Source organism: Aquarana catesbeiana, linkage group LG09 (genome assembly GCF_042186555.1).
Source record: "Aquarana catesbeiana isolate 2022-GZ linkage group LG09, ASM4218655v1, whole genome shotgun sequence".
Classification (NCBI taxonomy): Eukaryota; Metazoa; Chordata; class Amphibia; order Anura; family Ranidae; genus Aquarana; species Aquarana catesbeiana.
The window spans coordinates 190164809-190178010 of record NC_133332.1 but is presented as its reverse complement, the minus strand read 5'-3'; the positions used below and the strand labels follow the sequence as shown (position 1 = coordinate 190178010).

General features: G+C 38.7%; 1 protein-coding gene across 3 annotated transcripts in view; it reads left to right on the top strand.

Moving 5' to 3' along the window:
- The window catches only part of TMEM255A (transmembrane protein 255A), a 212514-nt gene that overhangs the window by 74164 nt on the left and 125148 nt on the right, over positions 1 to 13202 (top strand). For all 3 annotated transcript variants that reach the window (XM_073599440.1, XM_073599438.1, XM_073599439.1), the window contains exons 2-3: positions 4823 to 4965; positions 8284 to 8346. In XM_073599440.1, the coding sequence (XP_073455541.1) occupies positions 4823 to 4965; positions 8284 to 8346 (206 nt within the window). The remainder of the gene's footprint in view (positions 1 to 4822; positions 4966 to 8283; positions 8347 to 13202) is intronic.

Here is a 13202-nt window from a genome sequence, read left to right as displayed (position 1 = left end):
GGTGTCCGAAATGAAAAATACTCTTGTTGCCCATAGCAATCAGTTAAGTTTTTGCACAAATATGATGTACAGTACAAAAGAGATCAGTGACATCTACCCCAACACATATAACTCACGTCTTTGTATCCATGTCTTCAATGAGATCTGGACTCCAACGCACTAATTACCCAGCCTCCGCACCCCAGTCAAGTGAATCATGCCTCTCCATTACACGCAGCGTTTCATCCCTCTTTATGCAGTGCTCCATGTCTCTCATTTATATGCATTGCCTAATGCCTTTATTACACGCAGTGCCTCATTTCTCTGTATTACATGCAGTGCTTCATAACACAGTGTTATTAGGTTGCAGTGATGATATTTGGAGCGCACAGGGTGCTTAGATCATACATCCTCACAGAGGGAGATCAAAATGAACAGGTTATTTTACTGGGTATGTATGGTAATGAAAATCTTCGTGCAAATGTCATATGGTTTTGGATTGCAAACTCTCAGGTATGGTAATGACATGTCTTGTGTGGCAATGTTGTGGTATTCTTGGTGTATCCTTTAGTTCAGTGGTTCTCAACCTCAGTCCTCAAGTACCCCCAACAGGCCATGTTTGCAGGTTTTCCTTTATCTTGCACAGGTGCTTTAAAGCAGAGTCAATGGCTTGGTATTTTGGACAGCTATTTTATCTAAGAGAAATTCCCAAAACATGGCCTGTTGGGGGTACTTGAGAACTGAGGTTGAAAACCACTGCTTTAGTGAACACCATTCATGTGTTGTGTTCTCCTTATAGTGGACACATGAAGAGAAACATTGAGAAGCTGAAAATATAAGTTTTTTTTGCTGTTCTTTAGATCTGAGCTTTGTTGGATATCCATATTTAGTTATAAAAGCTTCAGTACTCTTTTATGGACTTCGGAAGCCATGGCATGTTAGCGGTAAACAACCCATTAGATGTGGTGGCTGCTCCAGTTTTCTTTTGTTAAGCCTTGTACACACGATTGGATTTTCCGCAGACAAGACCTCAGACTTTTGTCCGAAGGCGTGTGCCTGGATTTTGTCTTGCATACAAACGGCAAGGAATTGTCGGCCAACAAACACGAACGTACTGACGTACTACGTGTTTTTTCAGCTCTTTAGCGCCACCCTTTGGGCTCCTTCTGCGAATTTCGTGTTAGTAGAAGTTTGGTGAGTGTTGATTTGTGATTTTCATTTTGCGCTTTTCATTTTGCGCTTTTCATTTAGTTTCTGAACGGCCGATCGTCAACCAGCCATGTTGCGGAGATAACGTGTTATTTATTATTTGCCTTGGAGTTATTGCTTTGACCCAAGTTCAGGCCAGGAACAGGTGGAGGTGGATTTCTTGGCCCAAAATTGGTTGCTTTATTAATCGTGACCAATTTTGTCATATGCCATTGCTGCGGGAGCTCCAGGAGAATAATCCGGATGATTTTCGGAATTATCTCTGGATGACTGACCCCTGCTTTCACTAACTATTGGCATTGCTGCCCCCCTATATTAAGAAGCAGGACACATGCATGAGGCTTTTATATTATTTTTTGGTTGAATAATGATTTGATTTGGTATATTTTCTATATTTTTGGATGCAAAGAATGCACTTTTTGGTTAAGTTCTATTGGCAGATAGCATGTCTAATTTTATTTGTTTTCTTTTTTTAATGCACAGTAAAAAAATTGTAGAGAATAATACTTGGCTATGTGTTTTACTTCAAATGACAATTTGGGAGTAGGCAGTTACATTTAAAAAAATACAATGTAAAATTGACAAGGAACACCAACATAGTTGTATCTTTGATCTTAAAAACTACAGGATAATGGTGTTGTGGTAACTTGCACCAAAAACAAAAAAACAAAAAAACAAGCATAATAATATTATTCTTGATATCACTAGAAAAAAAAAGCCTTTGAAAATTTGTTTGCAATAAATCCATCAGTATCACCAGCAAAGCAGCTTCATTATTATCCCATTAAAGAAGAAGAGAATGTCCGCTGCATTTCGAGATTTCATAATTTGCCACGTCAGGAAGGTTAATTCTCCATTACGAACGCTAGTTTACAAGACCGACCGCTTCCAGCTCGTCCTTGCTTCAGAGCATGCGTGTTTGTACTTTGGACTTTTGTCCGACGGACTTGTGTACACACGTTCGGAAAATCTGACAACAGACCGCTGTCCGCGTAAAATTTTAAAGCCTGCTATCCAACATTTGTCTGTGGAAAATCCAACAACAATTGTCCGATGGAGCATACAAACTGTCTGATTTTCCGCCAACAGCCTTTCATCACACATTTCCCATCGGAAAATCTGATTGTGTGCTTTAGACTTTTTTCCCTCTGTTTTTACCTGGTGATCTGGCCAGTAACACACCTCCTGTATTGGTGCCCCATACTAGATGAAGGAGCACAGGGGGCACCTTTGGACAACAGCATTGTCAGACTGGGGGAGGGGAGTGTTAGGTGTACTAGCAGATTTAAACACACTAACAAATCAAAGCCAAACTCCACTTTTTATAATCAGTTATAAACATTTTTTTTTTCCTTTTGGGATAAAAGTTTTATATAAATAAATAAATGCTGATCACTATAAGTACCCCTGCTAGTGTTAAATGATTTGTCTCACGTCAGACTTACTGGCAGGATCACCAGATGAAAATAAAAGAAAGAAAGTCTAAAAAAGAAAATGAATGCTGCCATCCCATGTAAGAATTGGTAAGGTGTGATATAATTAATGTTTGCTCTTGGGTTTAATACCACTTCAAGCTTTAAAGAGGTACTAGGGTTAATTTACTAATGGCAAACATGCCATTCACTCTGCAAGTGAACAGTAAACAAGGTAACACTCTGCTGATGTGCATAACCCACACATATAAAACAAAGGCCTGGTTCACACCACATTCGGTCCAGTGTGGTTTTTTTCTGCATCAGAATTGCAATGCAAAGTTCACACCATTGCAGTGCGTTCCAGTACAGTCAACAAAAGTAGAACATACTGCCTTTTCTCTGCAAGGAACTGCACTAGAATGCAGCAAAATGCATTAAAAACACACTGGAATGCATCAAAAATGCATAGGAACACATAACAGAAAACACCCTCCAGAAAACCTTAAAAAAAAAACAAGAGGGGAAAACACACTGGAATGCATTGAAAATGCAACAACTTGCACTGGAACGCATCAAAAACTCAACAAAAATGCGCATGCAGAAACACATCTGGAATGCATCTGGACTGTGTTTATGTGGTGTGAACTGGTCCTAAAAATGTGCAGCACTAAACGTGCTTAATAAACATAAAATTGCATCCAAGATAATTAACCATTTTTTTAGTGAATAACATATGTACAATATACATGAAGAAAACACAATTATTGATAATATATGTAATAATCTGTGACCAATTATAAAGTGCATTCATACCTGTTGTACATAAACATAATCTGTGTTAATCGTCCATACACATGGCAATGTGCGATCAATCTCGACTGGAGCAATCTGTGACCAAAAATGTCCACAAAATTCCTCACAATCACAAGTAGCCAACCACATATGTACCTTGAATATCCAAAGGTGTCACTTCCAGTAAATAGATCTGTGTACCTTAGAAGCATCAAACAGCAACAACACAACCAAGCCAAACTAGTGACCATCTAACATTAAATGGTCATAAGCGCTTGTGAGTCTAATACCTCCAACCCTGGCAGTACTCCAGTTTTTTCAATGGAAAGAACTTCAGTTAAAATGAGAACCTTGAATGGACTGAAAAATAGAACTTTCTTGTGTAAATCTGTGCAAGGAAGCTAATTGCTGGATCAGGAGAGTTACTGGCCAGCAGTCAAGATAAGAACTCACACTAAAGCCAGCCATATACGAGGATCAAAATGAGAGACCTACTCGGTACACAAGCTTGGGCTATTCAACAGAACTCATGATGCATGCTTTGGATAATGAGTGGTGTTACATATCTGGGTTTTACTATATATAAAGAGAAAAATGTAATCCCCATATGCACAACCTGGGCTGTGGCTGGGGATGAAAAAAATGCCTTTCCTTGATCTACATCCCACACTCTGTCACTCAGTATCCAGTTAGAGCAACTCTGTGGGCATTACAATTGCTATGATTGTAAAGTTGGGCCATGGGGAGCTGGGCATATCGCAACAGTCAGCCTTGTAATCAGATTTCTGCTTTTAGTAGTTTTCTAAGCTACACAAATGCACAGATGCATGTAGTATGTACCGTATTTTCCGGTGTATAAGGCGACCAGGCGTATAAGATGACCCCCTAATTCTACTGTATTTCTACAATTTTTGCCTATACTCACTGTATAGGACGACCCCCCTTCTGAGGCTTCATATTACCTATATTTCCTTCTTCCTAATGGAAGTTGGAGCCATACCGCACTAAACCAGTCATGGCAAGCGATATATTCCATTAATAAATACAAAGCCTGCTCAGATTGGCAGAGGCTGTAACATCATCAGCCCGCGCCTCTCTGACTCTCAAAGCCAATCTGTACTGTATGTAGCCTGCACAGATTGGCAGAGGTTGTTACTCCAATCTGAGCAGGCTCTGTATTCATTATTGGAATACATCGCTCGCCGGGATTTGCTCAGCGGTGTATACTGTATGTAGCCGAAGCTACATACAGTATTACCGCACATCCGGCGGGCTGACATACAGCCGACTGCATTTGATACCTGGCGTATAAGATGACCCCCACTTTTTGCCCATTTTTTTTAAGTGTAAAAGGTCGTCTTCTACACCTGAAAATACAGTATATACAGTATATAGAATTAAGTTCATTTGTTTGATTTTCTTTACAGGTTCCTTTAACCGAAGAAGGCGAAATTCCATATTTGTCACTGTGACCCTTTTTATAGTCTCCACCTTAATTTTAACGGTGGGTCTGGCAGCAACCACTAGAACAGAAAATGTCACGGTAGGAGGCTACTATCCGGGTGTAATTGTAAGTTCAAATACAAGATCATTTTTCATTTGGATATATTTTAAATATTTATACATTGTATGAATTCTGATATAATAGCTATTTCTCTTAGTAAAGGTGGTCTTAAAAGGCCACTAATTATACTTTACTGCATGTCTAAATTATTTACATTATAAATAAAGTCTGTAATCTTTAAATGATATCTGTTTCTAACTATATTGATGCTATTAACTGTATTATAGTAACTTGTTTACATGTGGCTATACAGTTGTCATCATGTCCTAAAATAGAACTTTGGCAGGGAAGCTTCATTTTCTAATGTGAACATTCTGAAACGGAATCTTCTCCGACCCCCAGCATAAGCATAGCAGCTAAGACTCTGCTAGGAGCTGTGCTTCCTGGTTCTGCTTCTCCATACAGTGGTTTGGTAAAATTGGCTAGTAAAGCCAACCTTATGTGAAAGTATTCTGAATAGAGGTCAACCGATATATCGGCCGATATTTGGTGTTTTTTACTTAATCGACATAAGCCGATTGTGCTGATAAAAAAGGCCGATATCAGTGTCAATACAAGTTGCCTGAAAACTTCTGTGAAGAGACTTCTCCCCTCCTCTGGGCAGCCTGCCAAATCTGATAAAAAGAACCTGAAGGATACAATGTTTACACTTATGAATGAACTGAGCTCTGTGTGTAGAAGCTCTCAGTTTAACCATTTAAAGACTAAATCTTTTCTGACATTTGTTGTTTACAAGTAAAAATCCTGTATTTTCTGCTAGAAAATCACTTAGAACCCCCAAACATTATATATATATATTTTTTTAGCAGAGACCCTAGGGAATAAAATAGCGGTTGTTGCAATATTTTATGTCACACGGTATTTGCGCAGCGGTCTTTCAAACGCAATATTTTTTGAAAAAATACACTAATAAATTAAAAAAAAACTAAGCAGTAAAGTTAGCCCATTTTTTTTATCCAAAAGTTTTGATTACCTGTTTTTGTGTATTTAATATTTAAGATATAGTTTTTTTTTTAGTTTTTTTTAATCTAAATTCTACATACAAGTGAACTGATTGGAGGTTTGTTTTGTTTAATAAATATTTAAATGTAAAGAATTTTCTGTATCATTTAAGGTTGCTTTCACACTGGAGCAGGCATGCGTTGACGGTAAAACGCTGCTAGTTTTAGCGGCGCTTTACCGTCATTTTAGCGGCGCTATTCGGCTGCTAGCAGGGCGCTTATAACCCAGCTAGCAGCCGAAGAAGGGGTTAAATGCGCCGCTGCCGAAACGCTTTGCAGGCGCTTCAGCAGCGGTGCGCATTCATTTCAATGGGCAGGAGTGGTGGAGGAGCGGTATACATCGCTCCAAAGATGCCGTTTGCAGGACTTTTTTTTAACATCCTGCCAGCGCATCGCCTCAGTGTGAAAGCACTCGGGATCTCACACTGAGACTGCAGGGGAGCCGTTTTACAGGCACTTTACAGGAGCTATTTTTAGCCCAAAAGCGCCTGAAAAACACCCCAGTGTGAAAGGGGTCTAACTGTTAGATTTTATGAGATGAAGGGAAAAAAAAAAAAAATCGGCTTAATATATCGGCCCAAAAAAATCGGTATCACATATCGGCCATCGGCCACCGCGATTTCTAAATATCGGCATCGGCCAGAGAAAAACCCATATCGGTCGACCTCTAATTCTGAACTGAATTTCTGGATTTGCTGGGATGATGTATATGTGGATGAATATTGCATGTTAGGTCTCATGCCAGGTTTCTACATCTTACATATAGCAAGTGTCCTAAATGAGCATACATAATCAAAAAGAAAATGTGAAGAGGAGAAAAAATGAGATTCTTTTGGTGCTTAGACTCTCAGGAATAACATTAGAAACACCAATACTGTTAAGAAATATTACATTTTATTAAGTACAAAACTGCTTGAAACCATAAAAGTAAGGCGTATCCACTTGCTAATTCTCTAAAAAGGATCTCACATTTCACAGATTAATATCCCATTATATAGTGGTATTATTTTCATACATACGGTACATCAGAAATAATCATTCACAAAAAGAATAATATAATGGCTGTGAGGGATGAAAGAGGAGATCCTATTGGCCCTGACATAGTTTGCGATATGTCAGACCTTCAGGAGACCTTTTTGGGCTAGACGAGTATAGAAACATCAATCAAAATGTACATTTTGATATTACAAATTGAAACATACCATGCCACCAATCATATAATCACATTAGATTGAGGATATAACATTAAAATCTTGTTGCATCTTAATCCAGGCCAAGGATGGATACTCCAGAGACTCAAAGAAACAAAAATAGTGAGGTGGAAAGCAAGGGAGTGCAGAGGGAAGAGCCACCTAAATAAAAATAGCACCATACAATTACTATGCAACATAAAACACACACACACACCACACACCACACACCACACACACACACACACACACACACACACATAGAATAAAATATATATATATATATATATATATATATATATATATATATATATATATATATATATATATATATATATATTATTAGCCCCGTATCTAAGTTACTCAAACTAACTGCCCATCCCCTAATAAATACAAAGGGGAGAAGGAGGGTTATAAAGCCTACCTGGTATTTAATCAAGTGTGCTTGGATAAAGAATTTGATACTGATGGAGTAGCTCAAAAAGAAATGACCTGGCTTCATTTTAAAGTCCCCTACAAAAAATCTAAATCAAATATAGCTACAAAATACCTTAAGGTAATCAATAACACCAATAATGTGGACATAAAAAGACCAGATCCAATAGTAATAAAAAAATATTTACCCCTTTTGGGTTCAAAATGGTTCCCCGTTCATGTATCCATGAGTGGCAGATAGACTACAGTGTTTATTCCTACACTTCCTCTAAATAGTGGTCCAAAGATGGCACAGGGAGGGGCCATCTTGAACTCAAATATTTTTTCATTACTGTTGGATCTGATCTTTTTATGAGAAGAGATATTACCTTTAAGGGCGCATGCTGATATGTTTTTATCAAACGCCGCTATTCAAGCACAAGTGCATGCATTTGTTTGACATGCAATCCAAATGCATGTCAAATTCAGTAAAACAGCCATGAACATAAGCTCTTAGATTCCTCAAAGAAGTGTTAGCTGCTTTCAATTTCTAGCACCTACCAAACACTGTAATTGCAGTTTTGGATGGATTGGCTCTTTTCACTGATTCATTGCTAAATCCCAAATCTTAGAGGAAGCAAGTTTGTACACTACTTAGGTGCCTTTGTTTTCATACGATTTTACCAATATATTATAAGTTTCTGCTTTTCTTCCTTTAGCTTGGATTTGGATCCATACTTGGAATCATTGGCTCCAATTTAATAGAGAATAAAAGACAGATGGTAAGTGAAAAAGGGAAAAAAAAAGAATGACAATCCTGTAGGTATTTTGCAGGGAAATGCGGTAAATATCAAATATTGTCAGAAAGTGTGTCTCTAGTACTGTCTATAGAAAAGTAGCTAGTGTGTGATATTGATGATACCATGTAATTTAGAGCAGTGGTTCCTAAGCCATATTCCAAAAACTACTAGCTGTACATTGTTTGTAGCTCTTTGCATAGGAATTGGGTAATAATTTTGCTTGTGATTCTAACTGGTTTTATTAAAGCAATAAAGATACAGTTTGCATATTCTATGTATATCTGTGGTGCTGTTCTTGAATACGTTTATATGCCAGGCAGTCTAAATCATAAATAAAATTAAATTACAACCTAAAACTGGACTTTGCAGTTTGGTACAACTAATCCCCATTTGGTAGCCACTACCCCATCTAAGAACTTAGGGAGAAAAAAAACTTAGATCCTGACTTCTGGTGTATTTGCCAAGTGAGGGTAATGTCACTGAGTGTTCTTGGGTTTATGGGAAAGGAAAGGATCCCAAATCTCATGAGAATTTGCTCCTGTTCTGTGTGGAGTCTCTATGAGGTTTTAATGCCTGTCTGTGTCTCTGTTGGAGATGAATTCACCACACTTCCTATGAGATGATAATAGTGTATTTTCTATAGGGCTTTTAAAAGGGACCTTCTCTAAGTACCTTACAAAAATAAATAAATAAATAATACACAAGAAAAGGAACAGTTAGTCTTGTCTATAGATGAAAGTTTTTAATTTTGTTTTGAGTTTTTGAGATTTTAAATAAGGTGACTCCCTGGTGTTTTTTGGGAGAGAATCTCAAAGTTCTGAGGCATAACAGGAGAAAGCCTTGCCTCCCATAGAGGGTAGTTGGGTTTTAGGGGCACACAGAAGTTAAGGTTACAAGGTGGGGGAGTAGGGTGATAACAGTTCAGATAGATTATGGGGTGTCATGTTGTGCAGAGCTCAATGGGCCACCATGAGGATTTTAAATTCAATGCGAAACCTGACAGGTAGCCAGTGCAAAGACTCCAGGATAAGGGTAATGTACACACGAGCGGACTTTCCGGCAGAAAAGGTCCGATGTAATCATTCCGTCTGGCATTCCAATCGTGTGTGGGCTTCATCGGACCTCTTCTTTCGAAAATTCTGTTGGACCTAGAAATAGAACATGTTTCAAATCTTTCCGACGCACTCAACCCCTATCGAGAAAACCGTTCGTCTGTATGCTAGTCCGACAGACCAAAAACGACGCAAGGGCAACTATTGGCTACTGGCTATTGAACTTCCTTTTTCTAGTCCCGTCGTACGTCATTGCGTTCTAAACGATCGGACTTTGGTGTGTCCGCTCTGAAGGAAAGTCCACTTGTGTGTACGCGGCATAATACAATCACTTGGGTAGTTTTTATGCTGCAGTTAAAAAGAAGAAAAAACAGCCCAAATAGAATCTCGTTCAGTATATAATAATTGAGGCCATGTGATCTTAACAGCTGACCAAGTGGAAACATGTAAATTCTAAAAAGTAATCCTGGCCATAAAGTGTAAATAAATGAATCTTCTGCTGCGGCTAATGTATTTTGGCATACTGCACTGCCAGCTGTCAAAAAACCCAAACATTGGATGCAGCCACTGTTTTTGAGAGGGCTCCTTCAACAAAAATCATTTGAAAGGTCAAAGTACTAACTGTGCAATAAACTTCAAACGTACAATGGCAAGAAAAAATATGTAAAGCCCTTGGATTGAACTGGTTTTCTACAGTAATTTGCCATAAAATGTGATCTGATCCTCATCTAATGCCCTGTACACACGACCGGTTTTGCCGTCGGAATAAACTCCGAAGGTTTCTCCGACGGAATTCTGCTCAAGCTGTCTTGCCTACACATGGTCAAAAGTCTGACCATCCAGAACGCGGTGACGTACAACACGTACGATGAGCCTAGAAAAAGGAAGTGCAGTAGCCAGTAGCCAATAGCTTCCGCCTCGTACTTGCTTCAGAGCATGCGTCCTTTTTGGTCCGTCGGAACAGCATACAGACGAGCGGGTTTCTCGATAGGGAATTGGCTCCGTCGGAAATACTTAGAACATGTTCCATTTCTAGGTTCGTCAGAATTTTCGAAAAAAAAGGCCGATGAGGCATACACACGATCGGAATAGACGATGAAAAGCTTCCGTCTGACTTTTTCTGTCGGTCATTCTGCTTGTGTGTACGCGGCATAAGTCTCAACAATAGACAAAGACAATGTTCTTAAGCTGATAACACAAACCATTCAAATTTTTCATTTCTTTATTGAACACGCCCATTAAACATTCACAGTGTTAGAGGAAAAAGTAAGTAAACCCATAGACTAATTACTTCAGCGAAAGCTAATTGGAGTCAATGTGTATTTTGAAGTCCCCATTGATAAGAATTCTCTTGAGGCATGTAAATGAAAGAAGATATGCAGACTCACCTAAGAAGGCTTCACAAGACTTGGGTGTTCAGTAAACAGTAAGAATAATATTTCTATATCTTTGTATTTACCACCCTGATGGACTTTTGATCCTATACTTTGGTCTATTTGTAGGGTTATCACTGTGTTATTTCTAAATATTTCATACCTTTTATGTTTTTTCTTTTGATGTTTATATCTTGTAGTTGAATCTTCAAGTATTTACCTGAGTTGTCTCATCCAATGCTGAGATATTGAATACCAGTCCATTCTTTTCACTTACTTGGCATATGGATGTGGTTATATCACTGCACAAGTAATCTCACCATTGTTGAATTTGTTTATGAGAGAGTTTGGGTGGGGTGGTTAATATCTCCCTATACACGTTTTTGGATCACCACTGGTGTATTTGACATACATTTGTGGAGGTTATCATCTCCGCAGTCACCTCACAATATCAAGATCATTATTTTCTGTACACACCTCAGGATTGTGCACTTTTATTTATGCAATATTGCTATCACTATTTCTAAATGACATCACTTTTAGCGCCACACTTTATTTATTTCTTCACATATTTACACGGGTCAGGTTGTTGTGTTGGCTGCTCTACTTTGTAGGAGTTGGCGCAAATTTTTTTATACACAGTAAGAATAATAGAAGAATAGGGAACAGAGAAATTGAAAACAGGGAATTTAAAAGAAGTGAGAGAGGTGTTAACAGTGCATTAGTGTTAGAGCAAACTGTAAATAACCCTGTTTCCTCCTCATCTGCTTGATAGACATGGGAGGTCAAACAACCCTTACCCCAGAGGGATAGGTTGCTTCAAAAAGGAGACCATCGGTTGTCTATGCCAGGTTTCTGTTAGGCACAGAGAGTCCAACCTTTTTTCTGAAATAAAGTCTGGTATTATTAGTGTTAGGAGTGTTCAGGTGCGCTGATCTGACCAGCCTTGGAAGGTTCAGGCCAAGTGGAGTTGCTTCCAGATGAGGCAGTAAAATTAGGCTTTTGAGGTCAGTGCAGGTGTGGGTTGGTTTTGTAGCCTTGTGACGATGTGCACGGATAGAGACTGCGCAGATATTTGAAGGCAGGAAATTGCAGTGGTTGCAGTGTGGTGTACCTGTACAGCAAATAGAAATCCATTCAGTGATTCAGGAAAATGAATCAAGAAGCAATTCAGCAGCAAGCTGGGGCAGATTCTCAAGTAGGGGGCAGTCACCAAGCAGAGCAACAATCCAGCAATTCCAGCAAAAAATCCTGCCTGACAAACATTTTGTTTTTTACATTTAATTCCTCTTTAATTTACCAAGTGCCTATAATAATTAGATCTGGATCATTTGGTAAAAAAATACTGCAGTGCTCAGTTTTTAAAAAAACTTTACCTATTTTTTATTTCAGAAAACGTACTATTACATCATAATGTGATTATATTTACTGTATCAGAATTATTTTGAACAAATGTTTACGTGATGTGGACAGGAATCCAGTGTAAAAAAAAACTAGCAGACATCAATAACCGAAGCACAGCTTATGAAATATTAAACCACGTTCTATTTTTGTTTAATGTGATTGGAAGTGGCCACTATCTTGATCAGAGGAAACTGTAGATAAAGAGCATAAGGTTGTTTGTCATTGTAGCTGGCACTATGCATATGATACACATACAGTACCTTGAAAAATTATGCATACCCCTTGAAATTTTGCACATTTTGTCATGTTACAACTAAAAATGTAAATGTATTTTATTGGAATTTTATGAGATAGACCAACAAAGTGGCACATAATTGTGAATTGGAAGGAAAATGATAAATGGTTTTCAATTTTTTTTACAAATACCTAAAAAGTGTGGCGTGCATGTGTATAACACATGAATATGCTTTGAGCTAAACCATTCCACTGTAGCTCTGGCTGTATGTTTAGGGTCGTTGTCCTGCTGGAAGGTGAACCTCCATCCCAGCTTCAAGTCTTTTGCAGACTCTAACAGGTTTTCTTTTAAGATTGCCCTGTATTTGGCTCCATCCATCTTCCCATCCACCCTGACCAGCTTCCCTGTCCCTGCTGAAGAAAAGCGTCCCCACAACATGATGCTGCCACCACCATGTTTCACGGTGGGGATGGTGTGTTCAGGGTGATGTGCAGTGTTAGTTTTCCGCTACACATATTGTTTTGATTTTAGGACAAAAAGTTCAATTTTGGTCCCATCTAAACAGAGCACTTTCTTCCACATGGCTTCTCGCAAACTGCAAACTGGACTTCTTATGGATGTCTTTCAACAATGGCTTTCTTCTTGTCACTCTTCCATAAAGGCCAGATTTGTGGAGTGAAAGACTAATAGTTGTCCTGTGGACAGATTCTCCCACCTGAGCTGTGGACCTCTGCAGCTCCTCCAGAGTTACCATGGGCCTCTTGGCTGCTTCTC